Source organism: Hoplias malabaricus, chromosome 16, assembly GCF_029633855.1.
Source record: "Hoplias malabaricus isolate fHopMal1 chromosome 16, fHopMal1.hap1, whole genome shotgun sequence".
NCBI lineage: Eukaryota > Metazoa > Chordata > Actinopteri > Characiformes > Erythrinidae > Hoplias > Hoplias malabaricus.
The window spans coordinates 12405625-12417846 of record NC_089815.1 but is presented as its reverse complement, the minus strand read 5'-3'; the positions used below and the strand labels follow the sequence as shown (position 1 = coordinate 12417846).

The following is a 12222-nucleotide window of genomic DNA, read 5'->3' as shown; positions in this document are numbered from 1 at the left end:
CATCCTTGCACACAAGGATTTGGGTTTTCCTGGATCTATACATTATGATATTCAACATACTACAATAATGTTAGTACAGGGACTAAGACAAGGACATTTTTTGAAGGAAAAAATCTAAATAACCAAATCTTTTACACAGGTGATAAAACTTAATATTTATGGTGGTGTTTTCCCTTTCCTCTCCCTTTCTCTGTCATACACTCTCTCTCTCTCTCTCATACTCATACATACATATACACACACACACACACACACTGCAAAAGCTTTTAGGCAGTAGATATTGACATTTAAAAAGCTGGGTCTTTCAGAAGCAAATATAGGTTCAAAGTCTGAGTGGGCAACATTCAACAGTTCAAGAATAAACCTGGGGATTTCATCATCTATATTACATAATGTCTATAGATTTAGAGAATTGGAGAAATATCTGTGCCATTGACAAAGCTCAATAATAATCTGTCTGGCTGTGATCTTTGGGTCCTTATGTGGCATTAAATTGACTTTAATAGAAATCAATGCACAGACTCAGAAACTCTTCCAAAAATGTTTGTGAATACAGTTTCTTGATGCATCAAAAGTGCAAATGCAAAGAAGAACCATATATAAACAGAATTCACAAATATTTTCGTATTCTCTGGGCCAGATCTCATTTAAGATGGAGTGAGGTGAAGTGGAAGAGTCACCTTGTGATAAAACAAATCCAAATTTTATATTCTTTGTGGAAATAATGGATGCCACATCCTTCAGCCTAAAGAAATAGCCATCCAGCTTGTTATAAGCACACAGTTGAAAGGCCAGTGTTCATGATTGTGGGTGCATTAGTGCACATGGCATGGGTGACTTGCACATCTGTGAAGGCACTGTTAATGCTGAATAATACTGTATCTACATACATTAGGAGCAACATGCTAGAAAGAGTCTAGACACTAAAATAATCCAGACCCGTCATTCACTGAAAACAGCTGGTGTATTTTAAAATAAAATAACATTATAATGGAGAGCCCTAGCTATTGAGCTGCTGAAATCCTATAACGAGCAAGGAAACATTTAACTTTCAAAATTACAGCAACTGTTCTGCTCAGTTCCCAGACTTGATCAGGGTGTTTTTAAAAACTGAGGTATGCATCACAGTGGTAAACATCTGTCCCTACTTTTTTGGAATGTGATTTTTAAAAACAATAACATTTATAAAATACAATATTACATTATATATAAGACTGCAGACCTGACTATACTGAATTTAGTGCAACTAATGAGAATTTTCAAAATGACCTTTTGTCATTCTTTTTCTATTTATTTATATTTATTTTTGTCTATGTCTTCTTTATATATTAGAATGTTTCAGTAATTTGTTATTGTTAATTATAATACTAATAATAGCTGAGTCTTTTACTTTGAAAAGTAAACTTCCCGGGTAAGAGCTGTGTGCTGGTGTATCTGGCCTCACACAGTTGTGAACGTGTGAGTCGGAAAAGTTCAGGCCTGAAATCAGTCGTTTTTCGGTTGAAAATAAATGAACAAAACAGCGGGAGTGCGTCGCTCGAGAATAAAATAAAGACGGAGGAAGCAGTATAAGAAATGGCGGTATGTAGCTAACTTACAGTTCATTCATCAGTGACACGTTAACGTAGAGCGACTAGATTTGGTTAGCGAAGCACACTGGTCGTTCATTCATTATTAATATCGGTCAGTAATTTGTTGTCATTGTGTTGTTCGCCATGTATACTTGAAATATAAAGTACATTCGTTTACGGTCTTGCTGCCAGTATTTTACTAAATATTAAAGTATTTTACAGTGTATTTTGATGTCGGATCTGTTAACGTAAAAGTAACGTTTAATTCAAATATTAGACCAAATAACGTAGCTAATAATTTCGAGATATCATAAAATATTTAAGGACTATATTATAATTTTAACGAACATGATAATAACATGGTAGACCCAATAAGTTCTGCGGTTCTCTATTATAACACGTCAGCCAAACCATGCTTTAGGCTACATTATTAAAGAGCACTCTTGTTAAGACGTTTGCCTAAAAAAAAAACTGCTGCACGTAAGATTTGCGTGGCAGGATACTACCTAATGACTCACAGACTAGCTAACAGTTACAGACACATGAAAAAGCTATTAAATAAAAGTACATTTCACTTTTATAAAACTGACCTTTCTAATACCCAGTCCATAAAGCCAACATACATCAGTTCAGTGTTTAACAAGATGGTGAATTAAAAAAAAATGAATTATGAATTGATTCAACTGTAAAACATTTATCTAAGTAAACTGCATCCAAACTCCATAAATGGTGATTTTTAATGATGTGATTGTTTTGTATTTACATTATAAATGATAATTTCTTAAAATGTTGTTCATAAAACCAAAATATCTGTTCAGTGTTTATCATACTACGCACTATACATTTTAGTAATTCTACCGTACAGTTTTTAAATAAGTGGTGCCTTAATCCCTATTGTCATTAACAAAAATTACTTTAATATACTTTGTCCAGCAGATGGCCATATAGAGTTGTATTAAAAGCAGAGAAAAATCAGACCCAGCGTTGCCCATTCTGAAAAAAGACATTTTAATCTTGTTTAAAAAAACAACAACTGTGATTTGATTATTCAGATAATTCAGTTTTGTAGTAAATGTTTTGAAAAAGTCAGCCCCAGATATGAAATGTTTATCCGTATATACAGGTGCATCTCAATAAATTAGAATATCCAAAAAAGTGAATTTATTCCAGTAATTCAATTCAAAAATTTGAAAAACGTATTATGTAGATGCATTACAATCAGAGTGATCTATTTCAAGTGTTTATTTCTTTTAATGCTGATGATTATGGCTTACAGCCAATGAAAACCCAAATGGCAGACAATTAGAATATTATAGGAGACCAATTTAAAAAATGATTTTTACTACTGAAATGTATGCCTACTGAAAAGTACGTACAGTACATGCACTCAATACTTGAGTACTGAGTGCAGCGTGGCATGGAGGCAATCAGCCTGTGGTACTGCTGCAGTGTTATGGAAGCCCAGGTTGCTTTGATAGTGACCATCAGCTCATCTGCATTCTTGGGTCTGGTGTCTCTCTTCTTCCTCATAGGTCAGGTGAGTTTGCTGGCCAATCAAGCACAGTGATACTGTGGATATTAAATCAGGTAGTGGTACATTTGGCAGTGTGGACAGGTACCAAGTTGTACATCTCCGTAAAGCTTGTCAGTTAAAATTTCCTAGTAGATGGTAGACTTTGGACTTGATATAACAATATGGACCAACACCAGCAGATGACATGGCTCTCCAAACCATCACTGACTGTGGAAACTTCATGCTAGACTCAAGCAGCTTGGATTGTGTTCCTCTCCACTCCTCCTCCAGACTCTGGGCCCTTTATTTTCCAAACGAAATGCAAAATTGACTTTCATCTGAAAACAAGATTTTGGACACTGAGCAAGAGTTCAGTCCTTTTTCACCTTGGCCCAGGTAAGATGCTACTGCGGTTGTCTCTGGGTCATGAATTGCTTGACACAAGGAATGGTTGTAGCCCATGTCTTGGATACGTCTGTGTGTGGTGGCTCTTGAAGCACAGACTCCAGCATTCCTTCTTGTCATTCCTTTCAAGGCTGTGGGTTTTCCCTGTTGCTTGTGCACCTTTTTTTTTTTCTTTTTTTTTTTCTCAGGTGTTTTGTGTTAATTATTCTAAATTTCTGAGATAATGACTTTATGGCTTACAGCCAATGAAAACCAAAATCATCAACATTTTAAAAGAAATAAACGCTTGAAATAGATCTCTTTGTTGTAAAGCATCTATATAAGGAGTTTCACTTTTTGAATTGAATTACTGAAATAAATAAACTTTTTGGTGATAGCCTATTTTAATTTATTGAGATGCATATATATATATATATATATATATATATATATATATATATATATATATATATATATATATATATATATACACATACATACACACACACACACACATATATATATATATATGTATATGTATGTATGTGTGTGTGTATATATATATTTATTTATTTTTTTACATTATTATTATTATTATTCTGGTAAATGGAGAAAAAAGGAATTGGTCTAACCTAAAAACTATTGCTAATAAAACGCTAAGCTTAGAATCATAGTACTTGTAATTGAAATCAGAAGTACTAAATTATAATTTGTGCTAGCAAAATTGAGCAGTCTCCTGAGAATGGTGAGTGTTTGAAAATAATAATAAACGGGATGTGAGAAAATATAAATGAGAATATAATAGCATGCTTAGCTGTCTGGTGGTGCTTTGTCACAGCAGTTTCAAAACAGATGGTAGTTGCATTCACATATATTGGCAGAACAATATACTTAACCTGCTAGCATGGTAGAATTGTGTGAGACTTGGAGTCCTAGTTAACGGATGATATTAATGACTAAATGAGGGGTAATAAGGAAGCAAATCTGTCTCATCAGACTTTGAAATATTACCACCTTTGTATTTGTAGCACTGAATTTTTTGCACTGAAATGGTCCATTTCAGCATCCATGGCCATGGCCGTTTAAGCAGCCTAGCTCTGCTGGCCATTGAGAGGACACTAGTCAAGTCCCTGGAAAAGACGCCTTGTTGGTACGACAGGGTCACAGATCATTTTCTTGAAAAGGAATGGAGGGTAGAATTTAAGTATAAATAAACCGACACATTTTATGATGTAGGCCAAAATTTAGCTTCCCCTCCTTGAAAGACCAGCATCCGCCACTGCCGGATGTGTACTCTGAATTTTTTGTAACTCGTATTTTGGCATCTGAATTTCATCTACCGAATTTGAGCATCTTCATTTGAATTTTTTTGAGCTTGATTTTTTTATTTATTTATTTATTTATTTTTTATTAACCTTGAATAATAACAGTGAAAACGTTTTCTTGAAAATGCACGAGTTCTTTTCAAGAGCAATTATATTTTCCTATGGATAATTTCAGTGCAAAAAAATTCAGTGCTACAAATTCAAAAGTGGTAATGTTTCAAAGTCTGATGAGACAGATTTGCTTCCAATGTGTTAAAATGCAGACTATTTTTGAATATCAAGAAGGATCCCCATATATGTATATATCTTTCTAATATATATATATATCTATTTTTGTTTGATTTTGATAGGAGAGCGTTTTGGAAGGGCTGCTATGTTTTACCTTTACACAGATACATGACAGGCAAAATGACTTTTAATGATCCCATTCAGTTCTTTGAAATAAAATTCACCAAACTGCACCAAAGTTCTCTGGAGTCACAATAAACAATTTTGTGAAAATTTAGTTTTGACCTACACACTGTCCCGCTCCGGGTGAATGTCTGTGAAGAGTTTAGTGTGTTCTCTCTGTGTTTGTGTGGGTTTCCTCCCTTGGTCCAAAAACACATGTTGGATTGGTGACTATAAAGTTTTTTTTTTTTTTTTGGTGGAGGCCAAGTGCATCCCAAAATGGCATCGTTTTGCTTGTCAGCTTGCTCTTTTTAAAGGATTGCTCTTTTTTAATGCATTTTAACTCTATGAAATATTGTGAAAATTTTGACCTTGATTAAAGGATAGAGATACATTTATTTATACTGAATGTGTGGTGTATTAGCAACATTAAATACTTTTGTTTATAACAATTGTCACTTCTCAGCCTAAAGGTAAGGTTGGAACAAAAGGCAAGAAGCAAATCCATGAGGAAAATGAAGCCACTCTGAAGTTCTACACCAGAGTCATACTAGGGGCCAATGTAAGACGTCAAGTGCTTCTATTATTTTATATATATATATATATTATTAAATTTATATATATATATATATATATATATATATATATATATATATACACACACACACAGGTGGACAATAAATGGACAATGAAACTGAAACACCTGTCATTTTACTGTGGGAGGTTTCATGGCTAAATTGGACCAGTCTGGTGGCCAGTCTTAATTAATTGCACATTGCACCATTAAGAGTAGGGTGTGAAGGTTCAGTTAGCAGGTTAAGAGCACAGTTTTGCTCAAAATATTGCAATGCACACAACATTATGGGTGACATACCAGAGTTCAAAATAGGACAAATTGTTGGTGCGCATCTTGCTGGCGCATCTGTGACCAAGACAGCAAGTCTTTGTGATGTATCAAGAGCCACGGTATCCAGGGTAATGTCAGCATACCACCAATAAGGACGAAACACATCCAACAGGATTAAATGTAGACGCAAGAGGAAGCTGTCTGAAAGGGATGTTCGGGTGCTAACCCGGACTGTATCCAAAAAACATAAAACCACGGCTGCCTAAATCATAGCAAAATTAAATGTGCACCTCAACTCTCCTGTTTCCACCAGAACTGTCCATCGGGAGCTCCACAGGGTCAATATACACGGCCAGCTGCTATAGCCAAACCTTTGGTCATTCATGCCAATGCCAAACATCGGTTTCAATAGTGCAAGGAGCACAAATCTTGGGCTGTGGACAATGTGAAACGTATTGTTCTCTGATGAGTCCACCTTTACTGTTTTCCCCACATCCAGGAGAGTTACGGTGTGGAGAAGCCCCAAAGAAGCATACCACCCAGACTGTTGCATGCCCAGAGTGAAGCATGGGGGTGGATAAGTGATGGTTTGGGCTGCCATATCATGGCATTCCCTTGGCCCAATACTTGTGCTAGATGGGCGTGTCACTGCCAAGGACTAGCGAAACATTCTGGAGGACCATGTTCATCCAATGGTTCAAACCTGAAGCCGGTGCCATATATCAGGATGACAATGCACCAATACACACAGCAAGACTGGTGAAAGATGGGTTTGATGAAAATGAAAGTGAAGTTAAACATTTCCCATGGCCTGCATTCACCAGATCTAAATATTATTGAGCCACTTTTGGGTGTTTTGGAGGAGCGAGTCAGGAAACGTTTTCCTCCACCAGCATCACATAGTGACCTGGCCACTATCCTGCAAGATGAATGGCTTAAAATCCCTCTGACCACTGTGCAGGACTTGTATTATGTCATTCCCAAGACGAATTGATGCTGTGTTGGCCGCAAAAGGAGGCCCTAAACCATACTAATAAATTATTGTGGTCTAAAACCAGGTGTTTCAGTTTCATTGTCCAACCCCTGTGTGTGTGTGTGTATTTATTTATATATATATATATATATATATATATCGGATGAGCCCCCATTTGTTTGTTGTTTTTGTCGGCTTAAGGCCATCCTGAAGTTCACTGGTGTTTGGTTTCATTGTAAATATCCCATCTACAATATATACATTCTATTCATTATCCATTCTGTGTTTTCGTTTGTGTCTTTTTGTTTCACCATTTACATCTCTGTTACAGTTATTCCCTTCACATATATTAATCCCAACACACACCTCATTCTGTTACAGCTCAACCCTAGACTGGGTCATAACAATATATATATATAACAGAGATGTAAATGGTGAAACAAAAAGACACAAACGGAAACACAGAATGGATAATGAATATATAAGTGATATATTCTCTTATTTTGCTAATTTCAGACTATATACGCAGCAGTCAATCTACTTTTCTACGACACTTCATTTTGGACATGGGTAAGTATCAGTGGTAGAGTGGTATCATATGCTTGTCTTTTCTTTAAAAATATGCTGATACTTATAATACAGTAGCAGCTGACACATATTTTAGGGGTGTTATCAGTACACTGAGGTTGCAGTACTGTATGATTTTGTCAATCCAGTTAACATTTGTTAACCTTTTCATTTGTGAAACCTTTTTGGTTTTGTTTTGTTTTTCCAAGTGCTCAAAAAATAGGAAATTTTCACAAGCTTTCCCTTGTGGTATATATTGTGACCAAAAAAATTACACCCTATATCTTCTGTGCCTCAGCTCCACTGTAATCCAGTACCTCCCATATTTCAGCCCCAAAATAACACACTACATGCCCCATATATATGTCTTAAGTCTTGCTGTTTGGTGCCAGTTATTTCTTGAAACATATTTCTAAAGGTTGACTTTATGGGCACTCAATGAGAGGCTGATATATAAAGATAAATGTTGTGTTACGTACTGGGTTTCTGTTTACCTGGGGTTAACCCCAGGGCCCTGGAGCTGTGTGACGGTGACACTACATGTTTCGTCACTGTGTTGCCCCAAATTTAATATAGATTATTTATTTATTTATTTATTTTGTTTGATTACACAGAGCATATATGAAATTTGTCTTGGTTTATATTCCTAGTTTTTGGGTGGGGGGGTACAGCCATGGTTTCTCCTGCCTATCAAACTAAGATCATAGTTTTTATAAGCAATCATTTCAGTCTGTCAGCTTCTTGGTGTGTTGATCTCCATATTATAACCCCTTTGACTGATGCTATTTTACTCACTATTTTTATTACTTATTGTGTTCATTCCAGTTTCTCCTGCTCTTTGCACTTGTGGTCTACATTGGCAGCTACAGGTCCATGGCAGCCATGGCAAAACCAGCATTTGCTACTGATGGTAGTTTATTGGATGGAGGAATAGATCTCAACATGGAGCAAGGCATGGCAGAGTAGGTGTCATTGTGCTGTGAAATGTGTAGGTGTTTATATACTAATGCCTATGTTTAGGATTTAGCTATTTGTTATGGTGTAAGTGATTAATTTATATTTACATGCAGGCACTTAAAAGATGCCATTTTGCTAACAGCAATAGTTCAAGTCCTCAGCACCCTCTCCTCCTACTTCTGGTACCTCTGGCTTTTGGTAAGAGCCTTTTAATTGTGAGCATTGTCTCCTTTATATTTATATATATTTTAATGGTGTAATTTCTCTTCTGATTAGGCTCCTGCACGTGCTTTGCAGTTATTGTGGGTAAATTTCCTTGGTCCGTGGTTTTCCTCTGATTCAACTGCACCTCCTGAGGAGGTAAATGAAAAGAAGCAGAGACGACAGGAAAGGCGGCAGTTAAAGCGATTCTAGCTGTTTTGCTTTTATGTTTTTATATTGTGTTAAGATAACCAGAATGCAAAGTATATGTTTTTCTTTGTGAAAAATTGATATGAAAAACACCCTATCAAAAATATTAATATATCATTTCATAATAACTTGTCCCTTCTATGTCATTTTCTTTTTTCTTATTTTTCACTTCCGTCAGTCACCAGTTTTTACTCAGGGGTCAGCCCATTATTGTGGACTATCATTAAGAAACCTTACATATTTTATGCTTACAAGTCTTAAACACACATTTCAATAATTAGCTGCTGCTCCCATGTTATGTGGCCTGCTCTCTCATACGTTGTAACCTTCAGGCTCCAGTTACTGAGGTAGATAAATGAGGCAAAAATGCTCAGCATAACTTCTCTAATCCCTGAGAGGTGCTCTTGGTGGTGTTTTCTATATATGAAAACATGACATGTTTTAGTGAACAAGTATGCAACACACAATGCTGATATTACCAAAACAATCTATATTCTGAGAATATAGTATTATCTTTGTGAATTATATTCTGTTAAATATGTCTGCTAATGACAGAGTGGCCTGGTGTCATTTTGGAAGAGAAGAAATGTGTATGAGCATCTGTGACAATAAAAGCATTAATTGTGGCCTGTTACAACAAGTGTTTATTTCTTTATTTAAATGAAAATTAACTTCTATATTTCACTGTGTAGTGTTTTGAGGATCTAATCATTCTTCCTATTTTGGAAAACTTACGTTCTCAAGCGTCCTGCAGTCTACACAAGATCAGACTTATCAAAAATATTTGGGGACCACAATGAGAAGTTTTTGGGCTATACATAGATTTAATATGGTGCGGACAAACAGAGAATTTTCGAAATTCAATCCAATCCATGAAGATTGGATTTTGATTGATCAAAATCAGTACTTCAATGTATGTTGGAGGAGATGAGACTACTTTTATGGTTTGGAAATAGACCAAAAACATTCACTTAATTAAATGTCACTATGGAAATAAATCTGCAATATAAACATTATCTACAAACCCCATTTAAAAAAAATGTGTAAAATGTAATTAAACAGTCTGATTTGCTAATTCTCTTAAAGGCGATATTTGTACTGGGAAAAAATTCTGGTGTTTGTACACAGCCTTAGTTGTGTAAAAGGTCAGGGTGGTGCCTAGGTCCGATATGTCTCAGGCTTTTTCCCTGCATTGCTGGCAGAGCCACAGCTGAAAACCTCAGAATATTATAAAGCATTTTAAAAATGAGGATGTTGGTCTATTACTGCTCCATAGGGGGTTGGTATTGATTTATTTTTGCTGTTGTGGATTACCTATGTTGGAACCGACTTTAAATTCAAGAGACCGCTAACTGCATAAAAGTAAACGCATACCAAAAGTGCACAACAGCTTGAGTTACAATTGAGTTTGTGGTAATTCAAAATTAATTCAAAACGTACAGATAATTAAACTTAAGCCACATGCATACTAACGTATGTTTGTTACTCAAACATTCCGTTCCACGTTAAAAAATGCAGAGCATCAGAATGAACACAAAAACAGAGTTTGTTTTGCTGATAACTTTTGTCTAATCGTCTGTTATCGGTAAGTGTGCAAGGCTTAGAGTGTTTTGATTTCACAGGCGCCCCAAATGGGTACTTAATGCAGTATCAAACGACACCAGCCTCCACTTGGAAAAGCTTGGTCAAGCCAGCCCCCACTTAGTTTTGGTGGAACTTCGTATTCTGAACATTACGGTAAGAGCGTGCAGAGGAACAAATTTCAAAATAAAAGACAAAAGTCAATGACAGGAAATGTATGTAATAAATAAATAATTTTCTAAACAAATAATAAATGGATAAACAACAAATATTTGCTAATTTGTGGAAATAATGAAGATTTTAGGACATGACTCTCAAGTCACTCTGATGTGCCATTTCAAAATAAAGGCTCTTTGAATTGTCCCATTTCTGTACATTTATTTCCAAATTTAAATAATTATTAAAAAGAAACCTTTAGTTTGCACAGAACAATTTCACTTCATAATCATAGTACCACATCTGATTATGTCACTCGCTGAACATCGTCATTCTGATGTGTCATTTCAAAATAAAGGCCCTTTGAATTGTCCCATTTCTGTAAATTTAATTTCACATTTACACAATTATTAAAAGGAAACCACAGATTAATTTCACTTCATAATCATAGTACAACACCTGATTGTCACTCACTTAATATGAAGTCATTCTGATGTGTCATTTCAAAATAAAGGCCCTTTGAATTGTCCCATTTCTGTAAATTTATTTCCAAATGTATATAATTAAAAGGAAACATTTAGTTTGCACAGAACAATTTCACTTCATATTCATAGTACCACACCTAATTATGTCACTCACTGATTTATTTATTTATTTATTACATAGATTTTCATTTAGAAATTCGTTCCTCTACACGCTCTTACCTTAATGTTCAGAATACGCAGTTCCACCAAAACTAAGTGGGGGCTAGTTTGGCCAAGCTTTTCCAAGTGGAGGCTGGCTTGACTCCAGTTGAGCCAGGAGGTTCCTCGAATATACTAACAAAAGGAGGCTCACTCTCAACCAGACAAACACCTCAATTCGACACATAAGGACAGATGTTTTGATTCAATACGAATGGATTTTTTTTCAAACACTAAATCATACCAAACAGCAAATTTTTACTGAAGAATAAAATGACAAATCAACTTTACAGTAGAATCGATTCACATGACAGCTGTGTAGCTAGAATAGTTTTATGCTGTTTTATTTTTTTTCTTTATTATGAATGATGTTGTTTGGTTTGGGTTTTGTTTTAAAAATGGAATGAGATGGAAAAGTCATTGTTTAATTTGCTGTAGTAATATTCATAAGCCAGGAGAATTTATGATAAATGGAAGAATTTTGTATTCATACCAAACTACAAAATTGAAGTCTTGTACATTGTATAGAAATGACTTTCATGCCACTTGTTTAACACAGCACTTTAATGATTCTGATCAAAATTATTTATACGAGCAAAATTATATGATTATGATAGGAACTAAAAAAATTACATTTCAACGATAATGTTTTAATATTATTAAAAACAAGCTTTTTACATTTTATCAGCCCAGATGTATATACTTGGGCATTGCGGGAAACCAGTCATAATTGTTTATTTCGATTTTGAATTTTGAGTTACAACTTGCATATATGAGTGGACCATTTGAATTAAAATTTAGGATTACTTTAATTTTTTTAACTGTTTTCTTCCATAGGTGAAGGGTCGCGAGGCCAAGTGTGTC

The 12222-nt window shown here is 35.2% G+C and overlaps 1 protein-coding gene across 1 annotated transcript; it reads left to right on the top strand.

Annotated features, from left to right (window-relative positions):
• Positions 1–1421: 1421 nt before the first annotated feature.
• Positions 1422–9561, top strand: tmem208 (transmembrane protein 208). Its single transcript, XM_066648140.1, has 6 exons — positions 1422–1581; positions 5650–5745; positions 7520–7573; positions 8396–8532; positions 8641–8725; positions 8804–9561. The coding sequence occupies exons 1-6, from the start codon at positions 1576–1578 to the stop codon at positions 8939–8941; spliced, it is 516 nt and encodes a 171-aa protein (XP_066504237.1). The 5' UTR covers positions 1422–1575; the 3' UTR covers positions 8942–9561.
• The last annotated feature ends 2661 nt before the right edge of the window (positions 9562–12222 follow it).

Coding starts and splice junctions, on each gene's coding strand:
- tmem208 (XM_066648140.1), top strand. Junction 7,574..8,395: donor ACACTTCATTTTGGACATGG/GTAAGTATCAGT, acceptor TGTTCATTCCAG/TTTCTCCTGCTCTTTGCACT. Junction 8,726..8,803: donor TCTGGTACCTCTGGCTTTTG/GTAAGAGCCTTT, acceptor TCTTCTGATTAG/GCTCCTGCACGTGCTTTGCA.